Consider the following 19,380-nt stretch of genomic DNA (forward strand, 5'->3'; position numbering starts at 1 on the left):
GACCCAGCCAACCAGCTGAGACTTGGGAGGCAGAGAATAGATGGGGGCGGGGCAGTCAGAGGTGGTATTCTGAACTACTCAAAATTTCTGCTTCCGGTTCTATGAACTACTCAAAATTTCCAGTACCAGTTCTCCAGAACTGGTCAGAACCTATTGAATCCTACCTCTGTTGTAACTGAAGTGAATCTACATTGGATGCAAAACATGGACAATGTTCTCAAAAGAGTGCTATCTCCTAAGTGCCATGTCTGATAAAGTTTCTCTTTTCTAAGCAATCATTTTGTACATTGATGAATAGGATCCCTCCGGTTTCTCAATTCATATTATACATCCATGAATATGGAAGAACACTGAAATGAGAAAGAAAGGGAAAATTAACCGTTAATTAAATTCTATTTTTTAATGTAACCACTCCCTGTTAGGATAAGAAATGTGTGTTTCCTAAGTGGAAGAAAACAGCAATTCATGTATATTACAGCTAAGATGGTAGTGATGGCATGGATAGAAAGGTCCTGGGTACCTTCTGGTAGAATAGAATGTTATGTGCTTTGTTCCTTTGTAGAATACTTTGGAGAACGATAAACTTGACAGATTAATGGTAAGTAGCTCTTTCCTCATCTTGTGCTGTTACTTCTTGACTGCAATAAAGCATCCCTGTGTAATCCCAGTGGTGGGATTTTTTTTTTTTACTATTGGTTCTTTGGGCATGGCTTGGTGAGTGTGGCATGGCTGGGTGGGCGTGGCTTGATGGGCATGGCAGAGGAAGGATACTGCAAAATCCCATTTCCTCCTCACCCCAGTAACCTGCTTTCCAACTCTGTTCTCCTGTGCAGGGCAACCAAAGAAGACCCAGCCAATCAGCTGGGACTCAATGGTTGGCAGAGAATAGATGGGGGGCGGGATCAGTCAGAGGTGGGATTTGCCGGTTCTCCGAACTACTCAAAATTTCTGTTACTTGTTCTCCAGAACTGGTCAGAATCTGTGGAATACCACCTCTGGTTATGACAATACTGACCCTAAACCCAAATCTACTTCATTTGGTTGTAAGTGTAGACAACACTTTTTTCAGAATTGAGTCCAAGGACGTTTTACATTGGGCAAGAGTGTCCTGAACAATTTCTTTCTCTCCCTGTAATTTCTGTCCCTTATTGGTAAGAGTCATCTGTTTGGTCCAAACACAGTTTTGTTGATAAGATGATTTGTTTATTTATTTATTTATGAGCCACCATGGCTCAGTGGCTAGAGTGCAGTACTGCAGGCTACTTCTGCTGACTGCCGGCTGCCTACAATTTGGCAGTTCAAATCTCACCAAGCTCAAGGTTGACTCAGCCTTCCATCCTTCCGAGGTGGGCAAAATGAGGACCCAAATTATTGGGGGCAACAGGCTGATTCTGTAAACCACTTAGAGAGGGCTGTAAAGCTCTGTAAAGCGGTATATAAATCTAAGTGCTATTGCTAGTTCCTCATCTCCTTTTCCAGAGTCTGTTTTACCAGGCAATGTTGTAGAAGCCAGAAAGAGGAAATTTTCAAATGATTGAAAACATACACCCAGGGAGGTCCATCATAACCTTCAACAGTTGTTAAGTGATCAATCATTAGTCAGACTACAAATATGGAACGTAGTGATTTAATGCCAGATTCCCAAACAGCTTGAATCCCACCAGATCTTTCTATTAACTGCCCTCTTTTGTCAACAAGCATGTTTGAGACAGAAATTCAATATAAGCATGATATTCCACTGGATTCTCTGTGCAGATTTCCATTCTGTGAAGGTGGAAGAATATTGATAAGAGAATGAAGCAAATAGTTTCAGAACACAGTTCACCCATAGTTATCTGTTACAGCCAATCAGAACATGTTCTGCTAAGAAATGTGGGCATCTCATCTATAGAATGAAGCAATTGACATGTGTGATATCAAAGATGACAGTAATGGCATAGCTATCTCTTTGTTTCAAAGATTTATATAGCTGCACATCTTATTCCACAGAACCTAAGTTAGAGAAGTGATGTTGGAAGAGATGTAATACCTTTTGTTTTATTTGCAGGATTGTTTAGAACAGGAGTGTAAAGATGAAGAATTTGTGGTAAGTGCCTCTTTGTTCATTCTCTGTTCTTTCCTTGTGAAATATTCTTGCATGTAATCAAGTACCACTTTAGTGATTCCCCAGCAACTATCCCCATTATCTCCAGAACATCAAAAAAGAAGGCACAGGCAAAATCTTGAGCCAGTTATGATGAAGCAGTTGGAGGCCTTGCTTTACCTGTTAAAAATACACCCACCTGCACTCCTGGGGTAAAACAAGGTACCCCAAAGTGAAGAAGAGCCTAACAACACCATAAACAACAATGGATTGTTGATAGGGTTGTTAGTAGTATGATTACTTAAAATACATGTAATCCTTGCATTATGATGGCAAGTGGGACTGGGAACTCTGTCATTAAGTGACACATTAATAAAGCTCAAGGTCTCATGATCATGTCATTTAACAACAGCAATTCCACCAGTTCCTGTTGCCCTCCTTAAATAAGGGCTGCACAGGAAGGACTTTATGTGATTGTGGCTTTTGATTTCCTGATGGCTTTCCCAATGAATTTGCTTAGAGGAAGACAGCAGGGAACATCAGAAATCATATTTTGCTGTCAACTCTGCTTGATTTGATGTAGCTTAGGGTAGCATATTATTTTATGGAACCATTGATGTTTGTAATTATATCCCTTCTGGATTAACTGAAATTGTAATAGGGTGTTTGTGTACCAGTGTGGATTCACACTGATTATGTTATCTAGTAGGGGATTGAAATGTCTACACACAAGCAATCAAGTTCATTGATCATCAAGGACTTCACAGGGAGTATATTTACAACCCAGGATTTTTAACCTAGAAACTTAGAACCCATGATCCGAATAACCATAGCCCATAAATTAGGACAGGCATGCCAAGCTCTGAGACACCCAACAAATTTATACCAACTGCCCAGACATTCTGGGAGTCAGGCAGCACATAAATGTAATAAATTATCATATCGTTATCATTAATGTACAAAACAATGTGAAATCACAGCTACCAGTTCTTTAGCTGGTGTTGGCTATTATTATTATTATTATTATTATTATTATCATTATTATTATTATTATTATTATTATTATTATTATTATTATTATTATACACAAAAATGACAGCAATTGAGATAACTATGCTGGGTTTCGTATCATAAATCACTAGTCGAACCCTTCCCAAACGTTTAGGACTGCGTGATGTATCGGCAGATTATGCGAGCAGATCCCTGTAAGGTGGCCTTCTGCAGCTGACCAATGGTGATTTTGTCGGCGCTAATTGTTTTTAAATGCTTGCCCAGGTCTTTAGGCACAGCACCCAGTGTGCCAAGTACCACTAGAACCACCTGCACTGGTTTATGCCAGAGTCTCTGTAGTTTGATTTTCAAGTCCTGATATCTGGTGATTTTTTTCAAGTTGTTTCTCATCAATTCTGCTGTCACCAGGTATGGCAATGTCGATGATCCACACTTTTTTCTTCTCCACAATCGTGATATCCAGGGTATTGTGTTCCAAAACTTTGTCAGTCTGTATTCAGAAGTCCCACAGTAATTTTGCCTGCTCATTTTCAACCACTTCTTCAGGCTTATGATCCCACCAGTTCTTTGCTACAGGCAGATGGTAGTTGTGACACAAGTTCCAGTGGACCATCTGAGCGACTGTGTTGTGATGTTGTTTGTAGTCAGTCTGAGCGATTGTCTTGCAACAGCTCAGTATGTGATTGATGGTTTCGTCCACTTCTTTGCAGAGTCTGCATTTGGAGTCATCAGCAGATTTTTCTATTCTGGCTTTGATTGCATTCGTTCTGATGGCTTGTTCTTGGGTTGGAAGAATCAGGTTTTCTGTTGCTTTCTTCAGTGTTCCATTGGTCAGCCATAACCAGGTCTTTTCCTTATCTACTTTTCCTTGGATCTTTTCAAGGAACTCTCCATGCAGTACTTCGTTACACCAGCTGTCAGCCCCAGTTATTGTTGTTGTTGTTGTTGTTGTTGTTGTTGTTTGCATAGTTAGCCAGATGTTTAGACTGGATCTGGCATTTTTATCCACCTGTCAAGTCATTCCCAAGAACCTGGGGTAGGCAAATGCTACTCAGCACTTCAAAGGCCAGCTTTCTTTATGTAAGTAAAAGAATCCCTGCAGATTTTACTCTGCTGGTCATTGTTGACTATTGGGAGCAGTGCTCAACTCTGTTTCAAGGCCATCAGGATGTCTCCATGGTCATATGGCCAGCATGAAGTCATGGAATACTGTTAAATTTCCACTGAAATGGTACCTATTTACCTACTCACATTTGCATGCTTTTGAACTGCTAGGTTGGCAGGAGCTGGGGTAAAAACAGTTCTTCACATAACCTCACAGGAAATCATAAACAAATCCTCCATATACTCATAATGTTTTTTTTCTCATTTCTTATAGGAAATAATGCCTAGGGTGTTAGAAATTATTAAGGGAATTAAGAGTGGAAAAGCGGGATGTTCACTGATTGTAAGTACATACACACTTAAGTTCTCTCATTTCCTCTATATCTTCTATGTTACCCTGTCACCCTGATCACAGCAGCCCCCTTGAGCCTCCCCACCCTCAAAGGATCTCTACACATTTCAGGAACAATTCCAGCAGGAAACTATAAGTTCTTGGCAACATTTAAAGGGGGGCATTGTTTTGACTATTGTCGGAATTTGAAAGTATGCCTTCACAGATCTTCCTATGGCTTAGGCTTAAAAGATGTTAGGAACCATTTAGAAGAGCTCTGCAATAATGTGTAATTATTGTGTAATAATGTGCATAAAAGCCACGGTGGCGCAATGGTTAGAGTGCAGTATTGCAGGCTAATTCTGCTGCCTGCTGGCTGCCTGCAATTTGGTAGTTCGAATTTCACCAGGCTCAAAGTTGACTCAGCCTTCCATCCTTCCGAGGTGAGTAAAATGAGGACCCAGCTTGTTGGGGTCAATAGGTTGATTCTGTAAACCGCTTAGAGAGGGCTGTAAAGCACTGTTAAAGCGGTTAAAGCCCAAGTGCTATTGCTATTGCTAATTTAATAAAAAAATATAAATAATATTTGCTCACAATAACACAATAAAGTCTCACAATGCTATTAATTCAGATGGTTGTTTAGACTCTATCATTTGTGATTAGAAAGGCACAGTTCCTATTTGGAGAGTGAAAGATATACATGAAATCGATATATGGTATTGAAGATATATGTGATGGTATAGTTATATGTAGTGGTATTTATTTTGATCTCCTTCATTTCCTTTGTAGAAAACTTTCATCAAAGATGGTCCTATACACGATATGGTAGTAAGTAACTTTGATTTGTTTTCTTCCATTTCTTTAATATTCTTCTTGCATCTGAACAGGTACCTCTTTTATTTTTTCTTCTTCACCTAGCACTTAAAGTAAGTGCAGAGCCAAGCAAAACACCAGAAAATAAGATAAAAACATTTGTTCTTACATTTGTTTTTTAGATCAACAGAGTTGGAAGGTAACTTGTAGGGCATCTAGTCCAACCCCCTGCCCAAGCAGGAGACTCTACACCGTTTCTGACAGATGGCAGTCCAATCTCTTCTTGAAAACCTCCAGTGTTTGAGTGTATTTTTCTAGTTGGATACTATAGAAATGATCACTGAATTAAGCAGCTTCAAACAACCCATTGACTCCCTTTAGAAAAGAAACAAAAAAACACCAAACAAACAAACCACCAGCTAAATTGGACTGATGTTTTCCCCTGGGCTGAATACTAAAGAAAAATATTTTGATCTCTGACATGGATGTCCCTCTGTGGACGAGGGACAAAATGATCATGTGTACAAGATGATGTAATGTGGCAGTTGTTGTGAGTGGTGTCAGCAAGGAGGTACTTGTGGCCTTTGTGTGATGACATCATGGCACATACATCTTCATTTTTGCATCATCCTAAGTTGTGGACGCCCCTCCTTCATGGTGTAGCATGAGGAATTAATTTTTATAATATATGAAATGGTAGAGATATCGTGGTTGGAAAAGTCACGCATGCTTTAATGGGAGAATAGCATACAAAACTTTTGCTAGACCAATACTCAAATACAGCTCATCAGTCTGGAATCCACACTGTATATCGGACATTAATACAATTGAGCAAGTCCAGAAGTATTTCACGAGAAGAGTATGACACTCCTCTGCTCGCAACAGAATACCCTATATCACCAGGCTTGTCATTTTGGGCTTGGACAACCTTGAACTACTCTGCCTATGGTTGGACTTAAGCATCCTTCACAAAATTATCTGCTACAATGGTTTACCAGTCAATGACTACTTCAGCCTCAACCTCAACAATACAAGAGCACACAACAGATACAAACTCAATGTAAACCACTCCAAACTTGATTGCAGAAAGTACGACTTCGGCAACAAAGTGGTTAATGCCTGGAATGCACTACCTGATTCTGTTGTCACCTGCTCAAACTCCTACTCCTTTAACCTCAAACTATCCATTATTGACCTCACCCCAATCCTAAGAGGTCTGTAAGGGACGTGCATAAGTGCACAATTGTGCCTACCGTCCCTGTCCTATTGTCCCCATTTATTCATACCTATTTCTTGTATTCTAACTCATGTTTATACTTATACCTATTATCTTGTAAATGATTGACAAATCAAATAAATAAATAAAAAATAAATAGAACTGAAGCCCTTTGTTTCCATTGTAGACGGAACTGCGTGAGGAAGATATGATAAAAGCAATGGTAAGTAGGTCTTTGATGACCTTGTTTCTTTTCCATGTGAAATATTTTTCTTGCATGTGGTGAAGCAAAACTTTTTTACCCCACCCTCACCAAAATTTAGTATTTGTATACAAAGCAGGGAGATCTACTCATGTTATATATTCAGGAGGAGAGTTATCTTGTTTTATGATCAGAGCTATGATAGTCATTTCATTCTTTAAAAAGTATGCCTGCCTTCCCCAAACTTTGATGGGTGGGAGTGGGTTGAGTGATAAAATGGGGGCTTTAGCTTTTAGGATGGCCTAAATCAGTGGTGGCTAACATTTTTCGGCTCCTGTGCCAAAAATTGCATGCGCGTGTCAGCCTTCAAGATTTTCTTCCTTTGCTTTGCATCTTTCGGCTGTCATAAGTAACGGGGGGAGGAGGGGGTACATGATTATGGGAAGCAAGCTGGAGGTTTCACAAAACAGAACTGTATAAGTTGGGGGGGTGTAGTTTCTTGCTTAGGCTTCTATCCTATGCTATGCGCAACCGCAACTCTTTATCAAAATATGCCAAGGTCAACGGACAGAGGCCTCATCACCACCTGGAGATGCCCACATGATACTATACACAACTTTTAATTGGATGAGCCAATTGAACTATTGGAGGTGGGAATGTTGCTATCACTTTGTATATGTGATTTACACGCTCATTTTCTCAGATTCAGAATTCTTTTGTTGCTCCCACTTGATCTCCAGCAAAAGATATCTTTTCTCTAATTAATGGAGTCTAAGTATTTCTTTCTTGGATTTTGAATGGAGCACCAGCTGACATTATTCTTGCTCGCATGTGCTTGCGTGCCAGCACCCAGAAGGCAATGTGTGCTGGGCCACCCAACACCCCCTGCACATGCGCATGTGACCAGTGCACGCCACATATTTCTGCACATGCGTGCACAATCCCCCCGCTCGCCATGCATCTCTGTGCATGCATGTGAGACCTCCCCTGCGCGCACTACATGTCTCTACGCATGCGTGCCCTCCTTCCGCACCCCTGCCCTCCATGCATGCTGCTAGATACCTGACAATCAGCTGGCAGGTGGCGGGGCGTGCATGCATGCACAGCGGGGCTCTTCTGGGCGACCTTTCACGTGCTGTCAGAAGTGGTTCTGTGTTCCTACTTCCGGCATACATGCCATAGGTTCGCCATTACAGGCCTAAATCTTGTTGGGATTTTTTTCTGACCAACAAATGCTCTGAATTTGAGCTGACATTCCTGTAGCAGTTGGAAGAGGAAATGAGAGGCTATTGTGGGATTTCAATGGCTGATTTTTCTTGACATGGCTACATTAAAAATCAAGTAGAACACACATAGGTGGAGACCCGAATCTGCATAGTTAACATGCATGCATGTATTTCACATCTGAACTTATCTGGAGGAGGAAGGGACAGAGAGAGTAGAAGAAAGAGGGAGTTAGCAGAATAAAAAGAACAACGTTCCCGTAAGTGCTATGTCTATTAAAGCTCTTCTGTCCTAAACAATTATCTTATTTATTCAGGTATAGATATGACTCTTATTCCTCAATGTTCTCAATGGGTGTTTTGATTTTGTGACTGTGGAAGAAAGCTGAAAAGAGAAAGAAAAGAAAAAAGCCTTGGAATACTATTAATTCAAATTTGATTTTTTTTTTTTGACTAAGCACTCCCGGTTGGGATAAGAAACTTATATTTTCTAAAGGGAGGGAAGCAGCAATTCATGTTTATGATATCTTAAGGTAGTAGTGATGGCATGGATAGAGAGGTGCTGGATGTTTTCATGTCAGAATAGATTTTGATGTGCTTCTTTCTGTTGTAGAATGACTTGAAAGCAAAACATATTCAAACATTAATTGTAAGTAGCTCTTTCTCTATCTTCTGCCTTTTTGTTGATTGATATTGTTCTTATGTGGGAGGAAGCATCCCTTTCCTAATTCTACCCTTCCAAAAAAGCATCTTCCCAGAGCATAAACATAGCAGCCAAGGCAAAAAACATTTCACCTGTTTCATCTTTCCTTTCTGAAACAATTTATCTGTAAAAAAAAAAAATGTCCACCCAAATTGAGGTGATGTTTCCTTTGTGGAATGAGTAGCAAGGGTAGGAACCAGATCTCAGCCATGGGTGTGGTTATGGGAAATAAGGGCAAAACATGACATATTCACAATGTTGTCTTCCTGCAGTTGTGGGATTTGTTTTACCTGCTGAGATAAGTAGATATTTACAACATTTTTGTGGTGATATCATGCCATGCATATCATTTTTGTGTCATTAGAAGTTTCTGATGATCCAGCTTATAGGAACAGAAGACTATAAAAACATTTTATAAAATCATTTCATTTGCCAAACGATGTCAAAGATGGCAGTGGTGGCATAGTTAGAGAAAACATGTGTGGCATCATTTCAAAATAAAAGTTATATGTTGTTTCCCTTGTAGACTATGAATAAAGGCAAAGTTAAGCTTACTGACTTAGTGGTAAGTAGATTTTGTTTTATATTCTTCCACTTCTTTGAATACTATTCATCTTGCATTCAATAAAACATCCCTTTTGTTTTTCCACACCTCCCAGAAAGCATCTCCAGAGACCCCAGAGCAAAAACAGAGCAGGTAGGGCCAAAGCATTTCACCTGTCCCAAAAGTGCTTTTTCAAGAGGCAAGTGAACTTTCTTGTTTTTCTTTGAAGACGTTTCACTTCTCATCCAAGAAACTTCTTTAGCTTTGATTAGATCAGTCCCAAGAAGGCTCCACACCCATTTGCACTACTCAGGTGACCCTGAAGACACAGACAAACCTCCAAATTGCCTCAACTACTGTATAAAGGAATGCAAATGACTAGCCATCTGCAAGGAATATACATCTTTGCATTCCACACCATCCAGTCAGAGCTGAAGAAACTTGTTGGATGAGAAGCAAAAAGTCTTCAGAGAAAAACAGAAAGTCCAGTTGCCTCTTGAAAAAGCACCTTTGGGACAACCATGACCTGGAAGACTGAGAATCTCCATAGACATTTCACCTGTTTACTTTCCTTTTTAAATCACATTATAATACCTTCTATACACCTTACAACAACAACAACTCCCAAATTGGAGTGATGGTACTCCTGAGTACTGAATAGCAAAGGGAGAAAGTTGTGTTTTAGATTGTCCCCAAGGGGGTATATGTATATTTGGATGGCTAAGGTTGCTCCAAATTTACTTTTCTCTGCTTGGGTTTTTTTCTTTTACAAAATGTTAAATTGTTGGCTAAAATACTCTTTCTGTCAGTTTTTCCAATTTTGCTAGTAAGATATCTTTACTCATTTCCCTTCCAAGGATTTATTTTGTCAGAATATGTTTTGGAAACCCAACTTCACTTTGTTATCCTTGAAAAGGAATAATGCCACATGGTTATGAAGGAAGCTATAAAAGAGGTTTTTCCAAGAGGAAAAACCAAGAGGCATTATTTCCAAGAGGTATGGAAATAATGCCGACTGTGTTTGATGTTATTAAGGAATTCAAAAAGGGGATAATGGTTTTTCTCGCTCCTTATAGGAACTCGGAAAAAAGATATTACCTATTATCCAGAATGCTAAGTATGGCCAAGGGGTGACTAATCTGATTGTAAGTATATACGCACCTTTCTTCTATTTTTTTCTGTGTTTTTACCTTCTTTGATGTAATCACAGTCATCCTTTTGAGACTTTACTCCCAACCTCCCAAGCATTTACAGACATTTCAGGAATAATTCAGCAGGAAACTATAAGCTCTTGAGAATATTTTTTTAGGAGAGCATCATTATGACTATTGTATGAATTTGATTCTGGCTTCAAAAGTCTTTTCTGGGGCTTAGAAGAAAGGCTTAAAAAAAGAGGGCAGGAAACTCCATAAATATCTGTATTTTTAAAAAAAGTATCTGTCCATTCTACTAGATTGGATAAAGTAAGTAGGCTTTCAGGCCTCTTTCCATTTAGTGCAGTGTTTTTCAAACTAGATGAACTAGTAGTTCTTCAAACTAGGTTTACAGTAGACGCGTAGAATTCAACTCGGACCCTGCTGGATGGGGAGTTCTGGCATTTGAAATCCATGTGTCTTAAAGTTGCCAGGTTTAAAAAATAGTTATGTAATGGGACTTTTACTACTGGTTCTGTTGGCTTGGCTTGGTGGGCATGGTGTGGCTTGGTTGGGGTGGCTTGGTGGGTGTGGCCTGATGGGCGTGGCAGGGGAAGGATACTACAAAATCCCATTCCCTCCACACTCCTGGGGGGACAATACTATAAAATCTCCATTTCCTCCCCACCCCACTAACCTGCTTTCCAGCTCTGTTCTCCTGTGCAGGGCAACCAAAGGAGACCCAGTGGATCAGCTGGGACTCAGGAGGCAGAGCCAGTTAGGACCAGTCAGAGGTGGGATTTGCCAGTTTTCCAGGTTATTCAAAATTTCGGCTACTGGTTCTCCAGAACTGGTCAGAATCTGCTGAATACCACCTCTGGAATTATGGCATTATGAGAGAACAGTGAGCGTTTATGTGCAGAATATTTCAAAAGCGGCCATTTCTTCGGACAATGGGTCTGTTGTGCCTGTTCCATTCACATTAACACCTTCTGTGGCCCTTAAGAAACCAACTATTAATCTGAAGAAATTGCAATGGCCCATGCCTGAACCTCGCACTTGCTGATAGAATACACTGCCACAAAGTAATGATAAAGGTATATTTTTGTTTCCATTTTAGAAGACGTTCAAAAACGCAGAACAAATGGTAAGTAGCTTTTGTGCAACATTGGCTATTCTTTTCTTTCATATTCCTCTTTCATCTGAACTCAGAGCCGTCTGATCTTTCTTATGTCTCAGAGTCAACAGAGCATAATCACACAGGGAGGGCCAAAGTATTTCACATAACTGATCCCTTAACAATAGATCCCGCAGTTGGATGGGGTGAAGATCCCCCCTGTGGACTGAGAAGCAAAGGGGGAAAATTAGATCTCAGCTATCGATAGCCACGTGGGGAAGATGACAAGGGAATGAGATGTTTGCTTGTTTGTTTGTTTATTTAGTCAAGCATGTATCAGATAACAGACATAAATATAAACATGATTATTAATACATGAATAGATACAAATAAAAGGGAACATTAAGACAGGGACAGTAGACGCATTGGTGCACTTATGCATGCCCTTTTCAGACCTCTTAGGAATGGGGTGAGGTCAACAGTAGACAGTCTGAGGTTAAACTGTTTGGGGTTAGTGGAAGAAACCACAGAGTCAGATAGAATACTTCAGGCATTGACCACTCCGTTGCTGAAGTCGTATTTCCTGCAATCGAGTTTTGTGCAGTTTAATATGAGTTTGTATCTATTGTGTGCTCGTGTATTGTTGAGGATGAAGTTGAAGTTGTCATTGATGGGTAGGGCATTGTAATGGATAATTTTATGTACCACGCTTAGGTCAGACCAAAGGCAGTGTAGTTCTAAGTTATCTAAGCCTAAAATTTCAAGTCTGGAGGCATAGAGTATTCTGTTGCAAGTAGAGGAGCGGGGGACTCTTCTCGTGAAATATTTCTGGACTTCTAATTCCATTATTCTGAACCTCTATTTCTGTATATCTCAAAAAAAAACCTTTTTTAAAAAAACAAAAACAAAGTCCTTGGTGCAGGTTGTAAAGCAGTGACATAATTAGAAATTCCAATTTCTGCTTATGCAACTGCATTCTGAACCACAGTTAGCTTCCAAAAGGGACCACATTTTATTTTAATAAATGGTGGAGGCCCAGGTTCACAGATGTGCCAAAACATGAACTATCACAAGATGGTTTCAAAAGCATTCCTAATCCAGACTGACTCATTATTCTCCTTGCAGCAGAATTCACTTAGTAGCAGAAGGAGTGGTAGACGGTCAAATAATCAGGGGGTAAGTCAATATGCATTAAATGTCTCTCATTTCTTTGAAGTCTTCTCTGTATTTTTGTGTGAATATAACAACAGCCATCATCTGGAGGCTCATTCCTTTAAACTTTAAAGCATCTCCCTATATTCCAGGAGGAAATCCAGTAGGAATTTGGATAAAGTTAGTTGATTGTTAGAGAAACATGGATACAACGTTGGAGAAGCTGGGAAGATAGGATGGTTGGAAAAACTTATTTTAAGATCTGGAAACATAAAAAGCTTGACTTGGAAGCTAAGAAATCATATAAAGGCAATCTCAATGGACAGAGAAATCTGTATATAAAACCATGTCTGTTTTTTAAAAAAATTCTAACTTGGAGTAGAAGAGGTGGAGGTTGAGATGACATTGGAAAGGTCTTGATGAAAATTAACCAGACCAGATGAGGAGGATGTAGTAGGTATAATGTGTGAACTTAGGCAGTCCTTACTGACTGCTGGATTCTCATTGGTTGCTAGATCTTGCAGCCAACCAAATGCATTTTGAGATATGTGGGAGGAAGGCCTTTCTGAATCCTCTTAAAGGTTCCTTTTTTATCTAGTGTTACTTCAGTCTTTAATATTTTTGAATGATCTACATGACCCAAAAGGCATAGTTTTGCATGCAATGGAATTCAGATGCTATGGATTCCTTCACTTCCTTTTCCAGGGCTTATTTCACCTGGAAATGTTTTAGAACCTAAAATGGGAAATTTTTCAAATGATCTGAAATATTTAACAAAGTAGAAGTCTACTTTGGTAGCACTCTTTCATGTTACAGAGCAATGCAAGACAATTATTCTGGCTTGTAGTCTAACTATCTTTCTGGAATTTCTATAACATATTAAATTGCAACCAGATCAAATAGTTCACATTCACAGAACATCCATAGAACAATTAAAAGAAACCCAACCAAGATGAAAAATATCAGCGTTTAAGATTGATGTGTCAATATAGCTAGTAGGCTTGTCCTTGAGTTGGTTAGGTAACCAAGTGAACTCAAATTCACATGTGAAATATGATTACATTGTAGAAGATTCTGGGAAGAGATTTAATCCCAGAGCTATATCTATTAAATGTTGTTTGTTCTCAGCAAATAAACTTATGCATTAAGGCATTAATTCAGTGCAAGAATTTTTCTTGGTACACATTGTCTTTTTGTCAATGTGGAAGAATATTGAAAAAAAGATCTTTCAGAACTGTTAATACAAATGTGTTGTTTTAAAGATCCCTGTGGTGTGAAAAAGCATATGATCTTTATCTAAAGAATTAATCTGAAGAATTTGTATATAAGACACCAAAGATGGTTGTGATGGCATGGTTGGAAAAATCATGAGTGATTTCATAACAGATAACCAACGTGCCTACCATCCCTGTCCTATTGTTTCTCTATTCTTTTATTTTTCTTATATGTACCCATTTCATGTATTCACAACTATGTATACACTTATACTTATTATCTTGGAAACAATTGACAAATCAAATAAATAAATAAATAAATAAATAAATAGATTAGAACAATTTCCTTTTGTTTCTCTTTTAGAGCTTTTGTTTATTTTCTGCCATTTCTGCCATTTCTTCCTTTCATATTCCTTATTATTTTACTTTTACTTATTTCAATATATGTATATATACATATATATGTGCATGTGTTTGTACACTCATCTAATTGTTGTCACAGGGGGATTGAGGGATTATCAATTTTTACATTGGGGCTTTATCTTTCTAAGCCATTTAGACTCACCATGAGTGAGTTGGGCTGCTATATATAGAAAGAGCAAGGACGTGTCTGCAAGTAAGTACTTTCAATATTTAAAAGTAGACTCAGCAGCCACATTGGGGTAAAGATTTCCCCTATGGGCTGAACAGCAAAGGAGGAGGAAGCAATTTAGATCTCAGTCAATGATCTCCATGTGGGAAAGATAGCAAGGGATGCGATGTACATGGTGATGCGAATTTTTGGTGAATTGGATGATCCATAGAGTGGCAAGGGTTGAATGGTTAACAGCAATAACATGTCAGCAAGGAAGTAATTCCCATATTTATGTTATTATAATGTCCCATAAGTGTCATCGTTTTTCAATTATCATGGGTGAACTTCAAAGGAATCATTCCATGTTATCAAAAGAAAGGCAGATTTCTATCTGGTACATGGATAGATATGAAATTGGCTTACAGTATTGAAGATGTATGATTAATATTAGTGATGGTTATGACATTAGGGTAGAACTAATTCCTTTTGTTTCCTCTTTAGAATAGGTTGGGGAGTGCTGGCAATGGTAGATTTTTTTCTAAGCTAGTGACATCACTGGATAATAGTTCTACTGTATTGCTTTTATGATATTGCCTATTTGTGGTGGTGGATATGACTTTATCTACTTCAGTTCTGTTGTGTTTTTCCCATCTTTTATTCTCTTTCTACTCCATTTAAAGTTGTTGGTTTCATTATTGGGTATGGATGGTGTATAAATGGAAAAAATTAAATGAAAATAAAATATACCCTAGTTTGCAGCCCTCAGAGCTTTCCTCCTATTTTATTCCTGTAAACTTCAATGAACCAGGCATGGCCTCCTCCTCCTCATGTGCTGAAAATATGACAAAATAATTACAAAGACATTTATTATCCAGAATAATTTTCCCCCTCCTCCTTCTTGCAGAGTTCAGGAGGTCGCAGAAGGTCAAGTAACCAGGGGGTAAGTCAATATCATCCATGTATTATACGTATATGCCACCCATGTCACCAAGAGGTGACTCTAGACAGCTTGAAACTAAGTTAAAAAAAAACAAGATAAAACATTAAATATTAAAATAATAGCATGATAGCAATAGCACTTAGACTTATATACCGCTTCACAGTGCTTTACAACCCTCTCTAAGCAGTTTACAGAGTCAGCCTCTTGCCTCCAACAATCTGGGTCCTCATTTTACCAACCTCAGAAGGATGGAAGGCTGAGCCAACTTTGAGTCGGTCAGGATCAAACTCCTGGCAGTGGGATGCCGAGTTAGCCTGCAATACTGCATTCTAACCAGGAGTGGGATTCAAATTTTTTAACAACCGGTTCTGTGGGCATGGCTAACTTGGTGGGCATGGCTTGGTGGTCATGTGACTGGCTGGGCGTGGCCAACTCAATATCACTCACATCGAGGCACGCATCTGCTCACCTAGCCTCTCATGACTGTGGGGATGCTGCAACAGTCGTAAGTGTGAAAAACGATCATAAGTCACTTTTTTCAGTGCCATTGTAACTTTGAATGGTCACTCCACACAAGCAAAGTACCAGCAAAGGAGGGGGAAAAACTCCAGAGACATTCCAGAGACAGAAAGTCTAGTCCTGCCAAGAATGTAATAAGGGTTAACGGAGAGGCAGTTTCTGTAAGCAACACCAGAATGTTTCCTTCCTGCCTTCCTTACAGGATTAGGCCAGTAATTTCTTCTAACAACCGGTTCTCCAAACTGCTTAGAATGTTAACAACCGGTTCTAGCAAATAGGTGCAAACTGGTAGAATCCCACCCCTGATTCTAACCACTGTGCTACCACAGATCTTACTAAAATATTAAGTATTAATCTTAAAATTGACTTTAAATTAACAAAGACGGCTAGGAATAAAGCAAGAGGATGGAAGTGGAGTCTTATCTCAGGCCACTCTCCACCTCCAGTATGGTACGCCCTCATTGGTGCCCCAAGTTCAGGGGTGGGCTGCGTGGGGTTCGCAGGAGTTCAGGAGAACTTCTAGCTAAGATCCTGCACAGTTCAGAGAACCCCCAAATCCCACTCCTGGCTATCCCCGCCCCGCCCACCCCTCCCAGGAGTCCCCATGTGGCCCGTTTTGGATGCAGGTAAGGGCAGGGCCCATGCAGAGACTCAGGGAGGGTGAAAAACGGGCTTGAATAAGTATCCCTTTGATTTCCTTCACCAAAAGCCTTTGCAGAGTCTCCAGAGCATATTCATAGCATGCAGGGCCAACATATTTGGTCCATATTTAACTTTCCATAACTGATCTCTTAAAAACACATACTATGGCCAAGGATGGGTGAAGATTCTGCTTTAGACAGAGCAGCTGCCCTGGAAGTAATGTAGAGGAGATCTTAACACATACACAAATCTGTGTATACAACCATGATTGTATATATGGAGTATGTGGGGGAGGTGGCGTTGGCAGAAGAGAGAGGGTCAAGTAAAGCTGAGGTACTGGTAATAGCATACCATGAAATGTCCCAGGAGTAACGGGCACCCAAAATTTCCCAAGCTTTATTTATTTCCAAGTGCGATGTCTGCTACAGCTCCTGTTTTCTCAGTATCAGGCTTCCTATAGGTACCGTGTTTTCCGGACTATAGAGCGCATCGGAATATAAGCCGCACTAAATTTTAAAAGATTTTTTTTTTTTTACATATATTAGCCGCACCAGACTATAAGCCGCAGATTATACATTGTGAAATGAGATATTTACACAGAAAGAGAAGAATGCTCTTCGCATGCAGCCAGACGTCTCCAATGTCTCACCATTGATTCATTAACGTCAAGCTTACGTGCAGCAGCTCTAATATGTGCTAGGAAGGCATTTTCTGAGTCCATTCAAGGCACTCATTGTGCACATTGTGCCTCTGTTTTCTCCAGGGATTGTGTCTGTCCTTAACAGTCATGTCTGATCTACATCATCATCTTCTTTTAATGACCCCATTGCAGGGTAGAATCTGGGCAACTGACTGGAGCTGAGAGATTACTGGCCGGGTGCCCTTCCTGTCACCAATGCGGAGTTATATCCAGCAGATATATTCTCATTGTTAGGTATAACATTGATACCAAATATGGTTTGGGTGAATAAATATATAAAACTTAGATATCATGGTTTAAGTGCTTATCACTTTAAGCACAATGCAGCAGGCAATTAGCCGATTAAGGGTGCGGTTAGAAGTTACAATATAAGGAAGCATTAGAAGCTGGAAAGCTTACTGTCTGTCTGTAACTGTGTGCTGCTGCGACTGTAACTGTGTGCTGCTGCGACTAACTGTGATTACTGACTGTGAGTGCCTGTGACTGAACTGTTATTGTTTGCTACTGTTTGCTGATTTACTGCGTAATTCTACTGAATATCCAGCGTTTGTTTCTCTGGAGAGTGAAACCGGGGAGGAGAAGATATCTTTATCGGCTGATAAAGATATTGCAAGGACTCTTAACTTGGACTATACTAGTGAGTCTTACTGGATGGAAATACTGTGAATGACTTAATGGACTGAATGACAATGCTTAAACTCTAACTGGATTAAAAACTATTTAAACTACAAACAGTGTTTGTGTTCAGTGTGTGTATACTCTGGGGCCCTTCCGCTCTCCTTTGGTTGCCTGGCTTGACTACTGCTGCAATACTCTTCTAGGGGTTAATTCCCAAACCCTAACATTGGTTATGGGCCCAGCAGCATAGTCTAACTAACCAGGATATAGCAGAGAGAGTTGGTGTGAGTTGCACATTACTGTAAAAACAAACTGTTTTAATTAGTTTAAAATAGTCAAAATATCTGAAGAGTAATGGCACAAGTAAATTTGTCACAACTGTCCATGATATCCAGGCTGGATGGAACAAACTATGTTTCATGGTCAATGAAATGTAGTTTACTTCTACGCAAAGAAGGTTTGTGGGACATAATAGCAAACCCACCAGATGTGAGTAGCTGGGATCCTGCTAATGATGATGATAACGAAAAGTTACAAGACTTTAAACTGAAGAATGAGCAGGCTTTTATGCATCATAGGACTGACTCTCTGTGATCAGCAGCTTGTCCATATTCGTGGAGAAGAAAATGCTGCAAACTGCTGGGAGAACCTCAGGAAGATTTATGTTCGGGACAGTGTAGGAGCACATATAAATCTTACACGGAAGCTTTTTCGAACGCATCTTCAGAGGAATGGAGATATGTTGGTTCATTTAAACTGTATGAAGAGCATTTTTCAAGAATTGCAAGAAAAAGAGCTTATATTTAATGAACTGCAACAAGTCTACATAATATTATCTTCATTAGATCAAAGCTATGATGACTATGTGACTTCGTTAGAGGTATTGCCAATGAAAGCCTCTCATTAACCGAGATTACAGGCAGGCTACTAGAAGAAGCCAGAAGAAGGCGTGAGCGTGACGAGCTGAGAGAAGATAAGAAAGAAGAGAAATTATCTTCAAAGCTTGAAAGAAACCAGCAAAGCAAAGTAAAGCACCTGGAAGAAGAGAATTTATCTTAGGCATACACAATTAAAAAGTGTTTTAATTGTGGAGGCAGAGGACATTTGGCAAGATTTTGCAAAAAGAGAAAAAGCCAGAATATAAAAAAGCCAAAGAAAGCATTTGAACTAGCCACGTTTAGCAACTCTGATGTGAAGAATAATTTATGGGTGGTTGACAGTGGCGCATCCCACTGCATCACAAGAGATAAGACAAAATTTATAAAAATGTCTACAAGTTCTCAACATATATCACTTGCCAATGGCTGGAACCTGAAAGCGAAAGGTCAAGGTTTTGCACGTTGTCCGTACATAAACCAGGATATAAAAATGTTGTATGTACCGCAACTAAAGTTTAATTTGCTTTCAGTAAGGGTATTAGATAAATTAGGTTATGTAATTACTTTTAAAGATAATAATTGCATAATTGAAAAAGATAACAAAAGGGTAACTGCTGCTTTAAATGGAACATTATATGTCTTAGATAATAGTAAGAAAGGGGA

General features: G+C 39.4%; 1 protein-coding gene across 2 annotated transcripts in view; it reads left to right on the plus strand.

The window, feature by feature from the left end:
- The first annotated feature begins 473 nt into the window (after positions 1-473).
- The window catches only part of LOC113429867 (uncharacterized), a 30,229-nt gene continuing 11,322 nt past the window's right edge, over positions 474-19,380 (plus strand). The window contains exons 1-11 of one of the 2 annotated variants that reach the window (XM_087970965.1): positions 474-598; positions 2,048-2,086; positions 4,473-4,541; positions 5,319-5,357; positions 6,746-6,781; positions 8,597-8,632; positions 9,213-9,251; positions 10,307-10,375; positions 11,484-11,510; positions 12,606-12,656; positions 15,325-15,360. In XM_087970965.1, the coding sequence (XP_087827091.1) occupies positions 596-598; positions 2,048-2,086; positions 4,473-4,541; positions 5,319-5,357; positions 6,746-6,781; positions 8,597-8,632; positions 9,213-9,251; positions 10,307-10,375; positions 11,484-11,510; positions 12,606-12,656; positions 15,325-15,360 (444 nt within the window). In that variant the 5' untranslated portion in view covers positions 474-595. The remainder of the gene's footprint in view (positions 599-2,047; positions 2,087-4,472; positions 4,542-5,318; positions 5,358-6,745; positions 6,782-8,596; positions 8,633-9,212; positions 9,252-10,306; positions 10,376-11,483; positions 11,511-12,605; positions 12,657-15,324; positions 15,361-19,380) is intronic. The other variant, XM_087970968.1, reaches the window with a different exon arrangement.

Source organism: Notechis scutatus, chromosome 8 (assembly GCF_049901735.1).
Source record: "Notechis scutatus isolate UNSWTSFEM ecotype Mainland chromosome 8, rNotScu1.2, whole genome shotgun sequence".
Lineage (NCBI taxonomy): Eukaryota > Metazoa > Chordata > Lepidosauria > Squamata > Elapidae > Notechis > Notechis scutatus.